Below are 12829 nucleotides of genomic sequence, written 5' to 3'. Positions count from 1 at the left end.
TCAAAACAAATTAGCCCTTAGATCAAAAAAATTAGCCCATGAAAAAAATAAATTAGCCTAATCATTAAGAATCAGCCCAATGAAACAAAATCAGCTCATAAACATATTGGCCCTCTCTCACATTAATCGGCCTTCATATGAATAATGGGTGATTAACCCAATTGAAAAATAATCTGCCCCATCATCATTAGTTTGGTCCCTTTAGACGAGATCTTGAACATTTTGACAAAATGAAGACTTCTCACACAGCATTCAACTTTGTCAATGGATATTTGAAGGCCAACTCTTGGAGTGTTTTCACTATGGAGGCATCTTTTTCTCCATGTTTGTTCAAGAATGAAATATAAGATGGTGGCAAGCTATCTGGTTACAGAATCCATGAGGATAGAATCTAGGAAGATGACAAGCACATCAAGAAAACATCCCCATTATTTCAAGCAAGCGGGCCGCAAAGTCAACCAACATGTTTGCTTTTTACTCCACAACATGCCCCAAGAACAAAAGCTCGTAGAAGAATATAAATAGCCATGCTTGTATGCCGAACATCAGGTCCTGTTAATAACAATGAAGAATCCGTTGTAGCACCTGCCACTAATGCTCGTCAACCTGCAATTCATTTAAAATTTAAATCCTCCTAGAGCTACTATAAGCTCATCCACAGTTGAGAAAGTGCCAACAAATGATCCGAGGAACAAGCCATAATGAAGAGATTCCCTCAAGGCCAATCGGATAAGCTTTCGCGTTGCTTTCTCCCTTCCCACAGGTGGTTTCGAGCTCCACAAGGTGACAATTCGGTCCACCACCTTTCAGCATCACATGCCTCCGTTTTCTTTTCTTTGCACAAACGGATGATCATGTGGATTCAGCCTTGCTCCCATCTCGCCAAGCGTCCCTGCGATGAGCAACTTTCACGAACTCCTATGCATATTCGGTGCAAAATCTAGTGAACCCGACATGAAAGCGTCGCTTTTGATCATCAAGATGGGCAATCCACCTTCAACATCGACTGCTTCTTCCTTTTCGACCGATGAGATAAAGATTTTGTTACAAACTCTTTCTTCAACCATTATGATGTAAAATCAACATATGCAATTATCTATGCAATAGCAGCAACAGTTACATTAGCAGCAATTGGATCAACAACGGCTCTTGCATCAAGAACAAGAGCATACGCATGGTGCGACCAAGGCGATCGAGGCTGTGGTTAGTGAGTGAAAATTATTTGATGGCCTGAATGTTTCAGACTACATTAAAGCCTTTGAAAGCCAAATGCACTTCTTTGGAGTTCCGACCAATTTGAGAAATTATTTATTACGGCTTGTCACACTTGCTTTGTGGGTTAGAGTGACAGATTTGTTTGTACTATAGGACTCTAACTAGGATGCTTTCAAGAAAGCGCTCAAAGATGAATATTTTCTGAAAAATTATGGTATTGCTACGTGAAAGACATTCAAAGAGTGGGTTTATTAGCCCAACAAAGGACTCGTTGCTTTTGAATTGTTGCAGGAGTTTGAAGAGTGATACAACCAGTTGGATGCACTAGAGCAAAGAGCCTTGAACTCAGAGAAAATGGAGTTATTCTTACAGGCAGCTGATCTTGCACTTCAAGATGAGTTGGGAGAGTTGCTAGAGAACCGTACGCAGCCTATGGGATTGAAGACGAATTGACAAGACACTATCAATGCAGTTTCTACACTGACAAAGAGGTGGAGGTGAAAGGCTCGCTTGCAGAATGGGATGCACTCACCACTAGCGATGTCTTCTCCTACCACGACTTCTCCTGTTGCACCATCCACTTCTTCTCCTATTTCTCAGCCTGTGTCTATGCCTATGCCTATTCTTGTTGCGGTTATCAGCCCAATGGCTAAACTGACTGTCGAAAATAAGGTGGAGGAGATATCAAAGAACTTAAGACCTACAAATCAAGATGACTAGAATGGAGCAGCAGCTGCTTAATCCCGCTCCAGTTTCAGCCCCAACTTCTTCTACTCTTGCAAATTCTTCCAGGAATGATCATGTTCGTCGTTGCATGTGGTGTGATAGTCCAGATCATGAGCAGAAAGACTGTCAAGATTTTGAAGAGACATGAAGGCCGAAACTCGGATTGAGAGCAATGGATGAAGCAGTGGAAGATGCACTAGATGCAGTATATAAGGAAAGGTGTGTATTTGATGGTTATGATGTTAAAGGTTATCTTACATGCTATAAGGAAAGGTGTGTATTTGATGGTTATGATGTTAAAGGTTATCTTACATGCTACAAGTCAGAGATGAAACTTAGAGGTGTCCCAAATGAATGCATGATCAAAGAATTTAAACAACTAGTGATTCTGGATTTGCATGAGCAAATACATGATTTGGACAAAGTATATGAAGACAGTTGGACAGATTTTGAAGATGTTATACAACTGGGTGACTATTATTTGGAATCAGAAATAGGGAAAACTTTTGGTAATGCAGGTATTCTAGAAGAACCAGATGCAGGTGTTCTAGAAGAACCAGATGCAAGTATTCCAGAAGAACAAGAATATCAGGGTCTGTGGCAAAAGTCAAGGTATGACGAATATTGAGAGTAAATTTGTACAAATCTTAAAGCAAAGAAAGATACATGCCTTATCAAAGATGGTGATGTTGTGGAACCTCATGATGAGGACAGAGTTCGAGTTCTCTATGCACAATTGGAAAACCATGTTTTGAACAATTCTTCACAGGTCGAAGATATAAACCAAATTGAAGCTGAACAAAAATTTTCAAAGGTGATGTTTGTCACAACTACCTCCAAGAGCGGTTCCAGCGAGGATGGAGATGAAGGTGAAGACTGTCTTAAGACTAGCTCGAAGGAAAATACTATCTACATGGACTATTCTCAGGTTTTTAATTATGGTTCATATGATTGTGTTTTTACTATGGAGGATAATGTGCAATCTCTTGGTGCATTCAATGAGAAGGTTTGCTATGATAATGCTATGGAAAGGGAAATTAATGCTATTTTTATGATACATGCTAAGTCTTGTGATCCTACAGTTCATAAATATCTTATGCAGGATAGCAAGGAGGAAGAGTTTTTTACAAGTCATAATACCCCTATGTATGATATACGGGATGAGGTTTCTTTTGGTCATCATAGAGGTGATTTACAAGATTCTTTGGCAGTGAAGGAAGACATGGAACTTTTGGCTCTTCTTGATGAAACTTTAGAGGGGTTTTTCATTCTAAATGAAAAGAGGAACAATCAGTGTAAAGATAAACTAGATTTAATGCAATAGAAACAAGAGGATAATGAAGAGTTGATGCAGATGCTTCCAGAGGTTCTAAAGGATGTTTCACCTAGCACAAATGTTGTACAAGCAGTTATTCAAATTACGAGCAAGGTTATCCTATCAAATGTGCTACTTATGGATTATGTGACCTCTTACGTTAGAGGAGATGATGATGATTTGCCAATGTTTATGCCATTTATGGAGATGGATATAGATATAAACATCAATGAGGTCAAGGCACAAACAAGACTTGTTCCATTGAAGGAGGAAAGAGAATTTGGAGTCACGAGATTGTCTGATGATCAACCAGTCAAAGAAGATCTAGACATTGTGATAATCTACAAAAACATACCTACTTTGATTCGTCCATATGATCCAGGAGGAAGCTGTGATACCCTATGTCAACTTACCTACTTGTCATATTACCCAAATGATTTCCCATATGATCCTAGTGGGAACAATGCTGCAAGTGATAAACAAGTTGGCCCATCCGGAGGATGTGCAGGTTTGGAGGGGGTGGATGTCGTGATGCTACGCGTCCACCACTGTGAAGCCACTTTGGAGTGTCCTGATTCTGTCATTTTTCTTTTGTGCTTAAAAGTTGTTGGTGTTACAAAACATTTAGAGTCAGGCCATCTTTTACATGCTGAAACAATCAAACGGGGCTTGGAAAGAGAGCTTTTTGTGGCCAATACACTTGTGGACATGTGTGGTAAATGCGGATTGCTTGCGGAAGTGCGGCAAGTGTTTGATAGGATTCATATGAAAATTGAAAGTTTGTGGAATGCATTAACCACAGCATATGCTGAACATGGATTTGGTAAAGAAACATTGATGTGTTTCAAAGAAATGCAGCTCACATGATATTTTGATCATGATCTCCATGAGGAAGTATTGAGCTGTTTCGAGAAGATGGTTTCAACTGGTGTGCCTTTAGATGGTATCGTCTATAGTTGCATTTTGAAAGCTTGTGGCAATTTAGGAGACCTGGAAAGAGGACAGGATTTGCATAATGACATCACCGAGAAGGGTTTGGAAATAGATATTTCTGTAGGTAATGGTCTGATTGAGATGTATGGCAAGTTTGGCTCAATTACAGAAGCAAAGGAGACTTCTGACCGGCTATCGAAGCGAGATTTAGTCTCCTGGAGTGCACTGATTGCTGGATTTACAGAAGCAGGGATGGCTGAGGATGCACTCAGCTGCTTTGAACAGATGCAATTGAAAGAAGTGTTTCCAGATACATTTGCATTTGATAGCAGCTTGACAGCTTGCAGCAGTTTAAATTACATGACAAGGGGTATAAGCACAAAAGATTTTTTACTTGTTGCAGGTTCGAGACATGTCTTGTGGAATACGTTAATCTTTGGATATGCTGAACACCATTTACGGGAGGATGCATTAAGTCACTATGAAAAGATGTGTTCAGGGGGTGTACCACTAGATAATGCTACCTACATTTGTATATTAAAATCTTGTGGCTTCTCAAGAGGCCATTGATAAAGGTCAAGAGATATATTCTGAAACTGTCAAGAAGAACTTGGAGAGAGATTTGCCTGTTAGCACTGCTTTAGTTGATATGTTTTGTAAATGTGGCTGTCTGGCAGAATCAGAAACAGTGTTTGACAGTTTACCAGTCCACAATGTAGGCATGTGGACTGCTTTGATAGCAGGATATGCTGATCAGGGGCTTCGTGAGAAAGTGGTGGAATTATTAGGCCAGATGGCGCAGGATAGTCTCTCTCCAGATGTGATTGCTTTTGCTTGCGGCTTAAGAGCTTGTACCAGCACAGGATTTGTAGAAACAGCAAGAGAAATATATTTGGAGATTGTCAAGAAGGGATATGAACAAGAGCCATTGTTGGCTAACATGTTGATTGATATGCTAGGCAGGCTTGGCTTTCCTGCTGAAGCATGGGAAGCGTTTGAAAAACTGAAGGATCAAGATGTAGGCTCATGGAACGCTATAGTAGATGTGTGTAATGATTGTGAGGCTTACAAAGTAGCACTGGACTGCTTTGAGCACATGCAGGAACAGGGCGGAAAGGCTTGGCTCTTTTTGTGAAGTTCCAACATTTTGGATATTTTGGGAGCCAGTGCTATTCATGGAGACTCTGCTTTTTTGGAGAGGGTACTCAGGTTAGGCCGCCTCAGAAGCGGGCAGAAGGGGATCATGATGGCATCATATCTGCAGGCAGGAAGGTGTTCATGGCCAGCTGAAGGGCTGCCTAGGAACATGGGATTTTAAGAGCAAACGCTAAGGTGACAGTTGGAGCATCATTCCTTCCCACAAGACCTTCTTGATTAAGAAGAAGCAGGGCAAGAAGCAAAGGCAAAACAGGCTGATACCTCACTGGATTCGTATGAGGACTGGGAACACAATAAGGTATAATGTCAAGCGGAGACATTGGCGCAGGACCAAGCTTGGGCTGTAGATGGGGTTTATGTCGAAGCATACGCTTGAGTGCTTGGATTCTAGGCTTTTGTTGAGCATGAAGGACCGATTGATGCGAATTTGAGAAATTTTTAGTCATCTTTTGGAGATTTGTAAGGGCATCATTTCTATGTCTCAAGCGGATGTAACAAATACTGATGCTGGGCTGAAGTTTCCTCGAAAACACAAGCTATGGCTACTCACAAGTTTGTGAACCAGTCTGATATTTTGTTGCATTGAAATATTTTACAAGTTTGCACTTCCCATTGCTGAGAAGGCCTGATGTACATTTGAATACCTACTTCCATGCTTTTGAATGTCAATCTACTTAGACTTGCTGCCCTGTATTCTGAGCCTGCCACATATTGCTCACTCATATTGGCATACACAATTTGCATCAAATGTGGAGAGAGAAGTGTGGTGATATCAACCCACTTAACCATTATTTTCTTGTGGATTAACACTTGGAGTTTGGAGCGAGTATCATGGAGTGTGAGCACAACTCTTAAGATGTGTTAAGAATTTGTTCCGAGAATTGAGTAGCTGGACGAATTCAAGTTTGTGTAATCACCTTTTGTGAATCAAAAAAATCAAATCATTTTGAGTTGTTTGAGTGTTTGCTTTCTTCATGCTTGTACCGGCGCCTTCTGGCAATCGATCCGCGAGACGAGAATCCTAGATCCGTCTCACACCATTCATTATTCTTGGTATAAAGCTTTACTTCTCGAACAACATGGAAGCCTCATCTTGGTGCTAGATTTGGAGTGTAGGGGTTGTGAGTGCATAGTCGAAGTCAAGAGGTAGGTTGTTGTCTATCACCACCAAGTGCAAGGTTGCTACGGTTGCCCCTACCAACTCATGATAACATTGCAACTTGTGCCTCCAAGGTCTTTAGGTTGGCCTATGTGGACAAGAGAGATTTTTGGTGATCATTCTAGAGGGAGGCCAAGGTGTTTTTAGAAATTGGAGGGTGTGATATTGTCTCACTCTATTTGGAAAGTTTTGCACCAATAACTGTGGCTGATGATAACATCAACAACGTTCAACATAGAACCATTAAGGCCTTAATGAAGCTCTAGGAGCCTATTCGAACTGCTCACAACATAAGGCCTCTAAGGCCTTACAAAGTCCTATTCGGCCGATTCCAATGCTAAAGCCTCTAAGGTCTTAGTAGAGGCCCTTTGGACTCGTCCACATGTCCGACGGCCACTGGGGCAGAAGGAGCAAATGGGGCAACAATGGGACTGTCCAGCAAGGGTGAAGGCAATCGCAGCAATCTGCTAAGGTTTCTTAGGAGGAAGACCTTGGGCGTTGGTACAATACTCCTCGTCCACATGGCTTGATCTCTAACAGTGTGTGCAAAACCTATTTTTCTTAGGGAACTGTTGCCAAATGGGCTTCCTTTTGTTTCAAAGGAAAGGGTATCACCTTTGTTTTGGCTTGCCTTCGCATCTTGTGAGTTCTTGCCACCTCAATTTTCCCTTGCGAAGAAGAGGCAACTAGACCCTCTCTGAATAAGAGAGTGTGGAGGACTTCTTGTGAAATTAATCATGCAACCTCATGTAACACAAGAACTAACACAAACTCATAGAAGATTGGCATTGGGGCAATGAGATAATGTGTTGAATAAAGTGGAAGTATTTTTCAAACAGCTTGTTTAAGAAGAATGTAACCTGATGGTCATCTGACTTTGGGAAGCTAATACTAACAAACTTAGCGAGTAACCGCTAATATTCAGCCAACTTGACTTTTGCATCATCCCCTTCCTTAATGGAAAACTCCTAAAGCTCAAAGGCAAAATTATACACCGAGTGCGATCTTGTGCCGCATGACACTCAATGAGATAACTCCAATGCTCAGATGCAAGGGGAAAATGCCCTAACTGAGAGTGGAACTCGGGAAGCTGCCCCTGTATAAGCTCAACATTGGTTGTGGCATTATAAGCTCTCTATTAATAGATGTGCTCAAGGTGAGCCAGTCCCTACATAGGCTCAACATTGGCTATGGCATTGAGGGCTCTCCATTAATGGATGTCCCCAAGGTGAGCCAAAGTCGAGGGCCCGACAGGCCCAAGACCAACTACTAGGTTCCAAAGTCCCTGAGATTTAAGCACTTGTTGCATGAAGTTCAACCAAGTGGTGAAATTCATCCTATTGAAATGAGTCTTATTTGTTAAGGCATTCTTGGCCATAGCAACAATAGTACTAGTGTTGTAAGAAGAATAATGTGGTTGGGAGGGATAGGGTGGGTAGGGAGGAGCGGAGTACACTTAGGAATTGATCCTAGAGTGCCCACCATGCATGCGAGAAGTGTGCACACAGTGGACCCAAATATGGGAATGGACTAACTGGGCAAGCACATGGTGACCACATGAGTAGCCCATGGAGAAGAGGGATACATGGAGTGGAAGATGGAAATCCCTACATAGGAGTGACCCATGGAGTGTGTGACAATGCACCATAAGCAAAGAATAGGAATGTTTGTGTCTTGAAGGTGGATAGATGAGCAGGTGGGTGTCCAAGAGAAGTGAGATATGTGGGTATGTGGAAGGCACAATGTTAAAGGGTGATTTTCCCTGACAATGTACCATAGTGCAAACAAGCATTGACGTACAGGTAGGTAGTATATGGTGTGGAGAAAGAAAACGTGCTAGGAGCAAAGATAGAGAATCCAACTTCGGCTGTGCTGCAGGCAAAAGTGGAGTGCAAACCAAGGTTGTGAAATGAAGAAGAGAGGAAATCGAGGTGTGGTACAAAAGAGTGTGTAGGGCAAGGTTAGACACGGAGATCGAGATAGACAGACCTTACGCGCACTGAGGGAGACAAAGAGAGTGCGAGTGAGCAGAGTAGAGAGTGAACACGTTTTTCGATACAATGACAAGAGTACCACTTTAGGTTTTAGATAGATATATGTATGAAAGTACAATGTGCTAAGGGTGTGTTCACACCCGTGCACATATAAAAGGCACGATGGCTCTTTATTCCCAACAACCTCCCACCTAAAGACAATGTGCCTTAAGAGAAGAAAAGAATCAGCTAAGTCTAAGTATGTACAAAGCTGAAATAAATATATCTATCCAACTCCCATCATCTGTCGGCAATGAGCAAGCCGCTCTGCTGGAAGACCCTTCGTGAGAAGATCTGCAGGATTATCATCTGTATGCACTTTGACAAGCTCAATGCTCTTGCTGTCAAGCACATCTCTAATGAAGTGATACTTCACATGTATGTACTTTGTCTTTCCATGAAAGACAAGATTCCGTGCTAGCATGATAGCACTCTAACTATCACAATGGAGAACAGGTAACTCTGTGATGCCAAGCTCTCCCACCAGACGTGAAAGCTATAAAGCCTCCTTGCATGCCTCAGTGGCAGCTAGTAGACAATGCAACACACTTTTGTAGCCTGGAGATCCAAAAGACCGCTCCTCCTGTGAAAGTAAACACATACCCAGAAGTGGACTTCCTGCAGTCCGCATGACCAGCATAGTCTGCATCCGTAAAGCCAACAACAGATGCCTTCTGCTTTCCAAAGCAAATACACAACTCCTTTGTGCCTTTGAGGTATCTCATAATACCTTTCATTGCATCCCAATGCTTCTTGCCAGGTGTTGCCATGTATCTGCTAACCACTCCCACTGCAAAAGCAATGTCAGGACGTGTAGCAACCATAGCATACATCAAATTGCCAACAGCTGAAGCATATGGTATCTTGGCCATTTCAGCCTTCTCATCATCAGATGTAGGGCTGTCCTCTGCACTGAGTTTCACACATGGAGTTAATGGAACCCCAATTGTTTTCCCCCCCTCCATATTGAAACGTTGCAAAACTTTGGAATATACTCCTGCTGAGATAGATAGAGTAAACCTTTAGATCTATCTCTGAGTATTCGCATGCCAAGAATATGATTTGCATCACCAAGATCCTTCATGTCAAAGCTGCCATGAAGACTTTGCTTCAATGAATCCAAGGCATGAGTATCCCTGCCAGTAATTAGCATGTCATCAACATACAAAACCAAGATAATCAGGCTGCCATCTACTGCCTTCTTGGTGTACAAGCAGTGATCCATTGGACTTCTATGAAAGCCTTGGGATTGCATGAATGTATCAAACTTATGATACCATTCTCTTGGTGCCTGTTTCAGCCCATACAAACTCCTTTTGAGTTTACATACCATTTTTTCTTTCCCTTGTTCAACAAACCCTTCAGGTTGCTGCATGTATATATCTTCATGCAGATCACCATGTAAAAACGCAATCTTTACATCCATCTGTATGAGCTCCATATCCTCAACTGCAACCAAGCCAAAAATGGTTCTCGATGTAGTCATCTTGACTACAGGAGAGAAAATCTTATCAAAGTCAATTCCATGCTCCTGCTTGAACCCTTTTGCAACCAATCTTGGTTTGTACTTGGGTGAGGAACCAGAAGTGACCTTCATTTTGTAAACCCATTTGCATGGAAGGGTTTTCTGCCCTTTAGGCAACTGCACCAAGTCCCAAGTGCCATTTTTTTCAAGAGATTCCATCTATGACAGCATGGCTTTATAACATTTCTTGTTGTCCTGTCTGTCCATTGCTTCCTTGAAACAAGACGGTTCACCACAGTCTGTCAACATGACATACTCAACCACATTAATTGCACCAGGAACAAATCTGTCAGGTTGTCTAGTAGCCCTAGACGACCTCCTAACCCAATGGTCATTGTTTACTGGCTGTCCCTGCAAATTTTCATTTTCAGCATGCTGTCCTGGCATTTCAACCTACAAATCAGCATTAACAGCTTGATGTCCTGACTGTTCCTGCACATGTAATGGCTTATTTTCATGGGCAATAGCTAGCTGATCATTTCCTGCATTTACAGGTTCATTTACAGGAGGTACTTGCGGCTGTACCACGGGCACATTTTGCTGTCCAAAAGGTATTTCTTCTCGGAATACAACCCTATGGACCTCCTCAGTCTTTTCGAGCTGTTTGTGCATGCGATCTTCCCGGAAGATAATGTCATTGCTGCGTACTATTTTCCTTTTCTCGGGATCCCACAATTTATACCCCATTTCACCCTCGTCACCATATCCTAGGAAAATGCATTTACAGGACTTTGGCTCAAGTTTGCTGTGTTTTTCTTTACGAATGTGCACAAAAGCCTCGCAGCCAAGCACTTTCAGATGAGCATATGAAGGTGGCTTGCCCGACCACGCTTCTTGAGGAACTCCCTCCCCCAAAGACCTGTTTGGTGACCGATTAATCAAGTGAATGGCTATCATAACAGCCTCTGCCCAAAAACCATGGGGTAATACACCATGAGACAGCATTGTACGGACCTTATCCTGTATGGTCCAATTCATACACTCTGCAACTCCATTTTGGGGTGGATTATGAGGGGCAGTGAGCTCCCTCTTTATCCCTTTGCTCTCACAAAATGCCTGAAAGGCTTTGGACACATATTCCCCACCATTGTCAGAGCGAAGACACTTAAGTGTCTTATCTGTCTAATTTTCAGCCAATATCAAGAATTTTTTAAACTTGTCAAGCACTTCATCCTTGCTACGAATAGGGTAAACCCATACTTTCCGTGTAGCATCATCGACAAAGGTGACAATATTTCTTTCCCCCTAAAGATAATCTTGGCATTTGGCATACATCCAAATGTACTAACTCTAGAGGAGAAGATTTCAAAGAAAGAGACTTTTTGTGAGAAGTCTGTGCATGTTTGCCATAAATACAATGATCACAGTGCTCAAAATTAGCATAACGAAAACAAGGCAAGTAACCCAAACGAGAAAGCACTTTCATTCCTTTTTAACTCGTGTGTCCCAACTAGCCATGCCACAAAGAAATACTTGGCCGCTCGGTCACGGCAACAACATGGTCACACACACTAGATACATGAAGTGGATACACGTATCACTCTTGCAACCTCTCGCAATAACCCTAGATCCCTTACACATCTTCCATTTTTCATCACCAAAGGTGGTATGAAAACCATCATCATCTAGCTGCCCTGTGCTAATCAAGCTCTTCTTGAGCCGAGATACATGTCGTACATGCTGAAGTGTAAAGACAGAGCCATGATGAAACTGTAACTGCACACTACCAATACCTACAATCTCATATGCATAGTTGTCCTCAAGATGGACAACACCATGTCGACCTCCTGTATAGACGGAAAACCACTCACGATGAGGGGTGACATGAAAGGAAGCACCTGAATCAAGAATCCAGGTATATATGTCATCTGACATCCTATGTATCTGCAAGTAGAGCATGTGCACCAAAATGTGAAGAGACAAAGAGTACATCACTCCCACTGTCACTGTCATGAGTGACTACATTCACCTCTTCAATTTTTACACGGCTCTTCTTAGGCTGACTGTCCTTCTTCTCTTTCTTGCAATCATCTGTCTTCTTGTCTTTTCCTTTCTCTTTCTTCCATTTGTAGCAGTCACGTTTAAAGTGACCCTTCTTGCCACAATGATGGCATTCAACATCTTTGCCACGTGATTTACTGCGTCCCTTGCCATCATATTTACCCTTTTGCTGTGATCTGCCCCTAGTATGCAAAGCACTGGAAGACTTACTAGATGCATTGTTCTGCCGATTCATCTCTTCCATAAGTAGAGCACTCTCTACATCAGCATACAAAAGGATCACATTAGAATTGCTCATAGCAATCTTGAATGTATCCCAACTCTCTAGTAGAGTGCAAAGCAAGAAAGTAGCCTTAAATTCCTCATCAATCATGAACTTCAAGGCAACCGACTGGCTGAAAATGGAGTTAAACTCACTCAAGTGAGTAGACATTGTTGTACCTTCTTTCATACGCAAATCCATAAACTTTTTCAGCCAATACACTTTACTTGCAACACTCTTCTGTGCATACAGTTCTTCCAGTCTAGTCCATATAGCATATGCAGAATCCAAACCTTCAATGTTGAAGAGCAAGGCATCAAAAATCGATAGCTCTATGGTTGAGCGTGCCAGCTCATTCAACTCATCCCAATCGTCCTAATCCATGTCCGCAGGCTTTGCCCCTTTAGTTTTGATCAGCTTTGCCCGCTTCTTTTGTAACAGGATATTGTAGCATTGTTTTTGCCACACTGCAAAATTATGTGCGCCTTCAAGCTTCTTTATA

The 12829-nt window shown here is 42.1% G+C and overlaps 2 protein-coding genes across 4 annotated transcripts in view; one reads left to right on the top strand and one right to left on the bottom strand.

The window, feature by feature from the left end:
• The window catches only part of LOC148030878 (uncharacterized), a 66425-nt gene that overhangs the window by 23410 nt on the left and 30186 nt on the right, over positions 1–12829 (bottom strand). The gene's annotated exons all lie outside the window — the stretch shown is intronic.
• Positions 4172–5727, top strand: LOC148030879 (pentatricopeptide repeat-containing protein At1g15510, chloroplastic-like). Its single transcript, XM_087685824.1, has 3 exons — positions 4172–4592; positions 4867–5320; positions 5529–5727. Exons 1-3 carry the CDS (start codon positions 4172–4174, stop codon positions 5692–5694), a joined length of 1041 nt encoding a protein of 346 aa, XP_087541950.1. The 3' UTR covers positions 5695–5727.

Source organism: Lygodium microphyllum, chromosome 9 (assembly GCF_053477565.2).
Source record: "Lygodium microphyllum isolate KBCC chromosome 9, Lygodium_microphyllum_v1.1.10, whole genome shotgun sequence".
NCBI lineage: Eukaryota > Viridiplantae > Streptophyta > Polypodiopsida > Schizaeales > Lygodiaceae > Lygodium > Lygodium microphyllum.
Note: the sequence above shows the minus strand (reverse complement) of the source record. Positions and strands in the feature narration are given on the sequence as shown.

Excerpts from the sequence above, each read along its gene's own strand:
- LOC148030879 (XM_087685824.1), top strand. The coding sequence starts at position 4,172 with ATGGTTTCAACTGGTGTGCCTTTAGATGGTATCGTCTATAGTTGCATT. Across the intron at positions 4,593-4,866 it reads AGATTTTTTACTTGTTGCAG|AATCAGAAACAGTGTTTGAC; the intron begins GTTCGAGACATG and ends GCTGTCTGGCAG. Across the intron at positions 5,321-5,528 it reads GGAAAGGCTTGGCTCTTTTT|TTGGAGCATCATTCCTTCCC; the intron begins GTGAAGTTCCAA and ends CTAAGGTGACAG.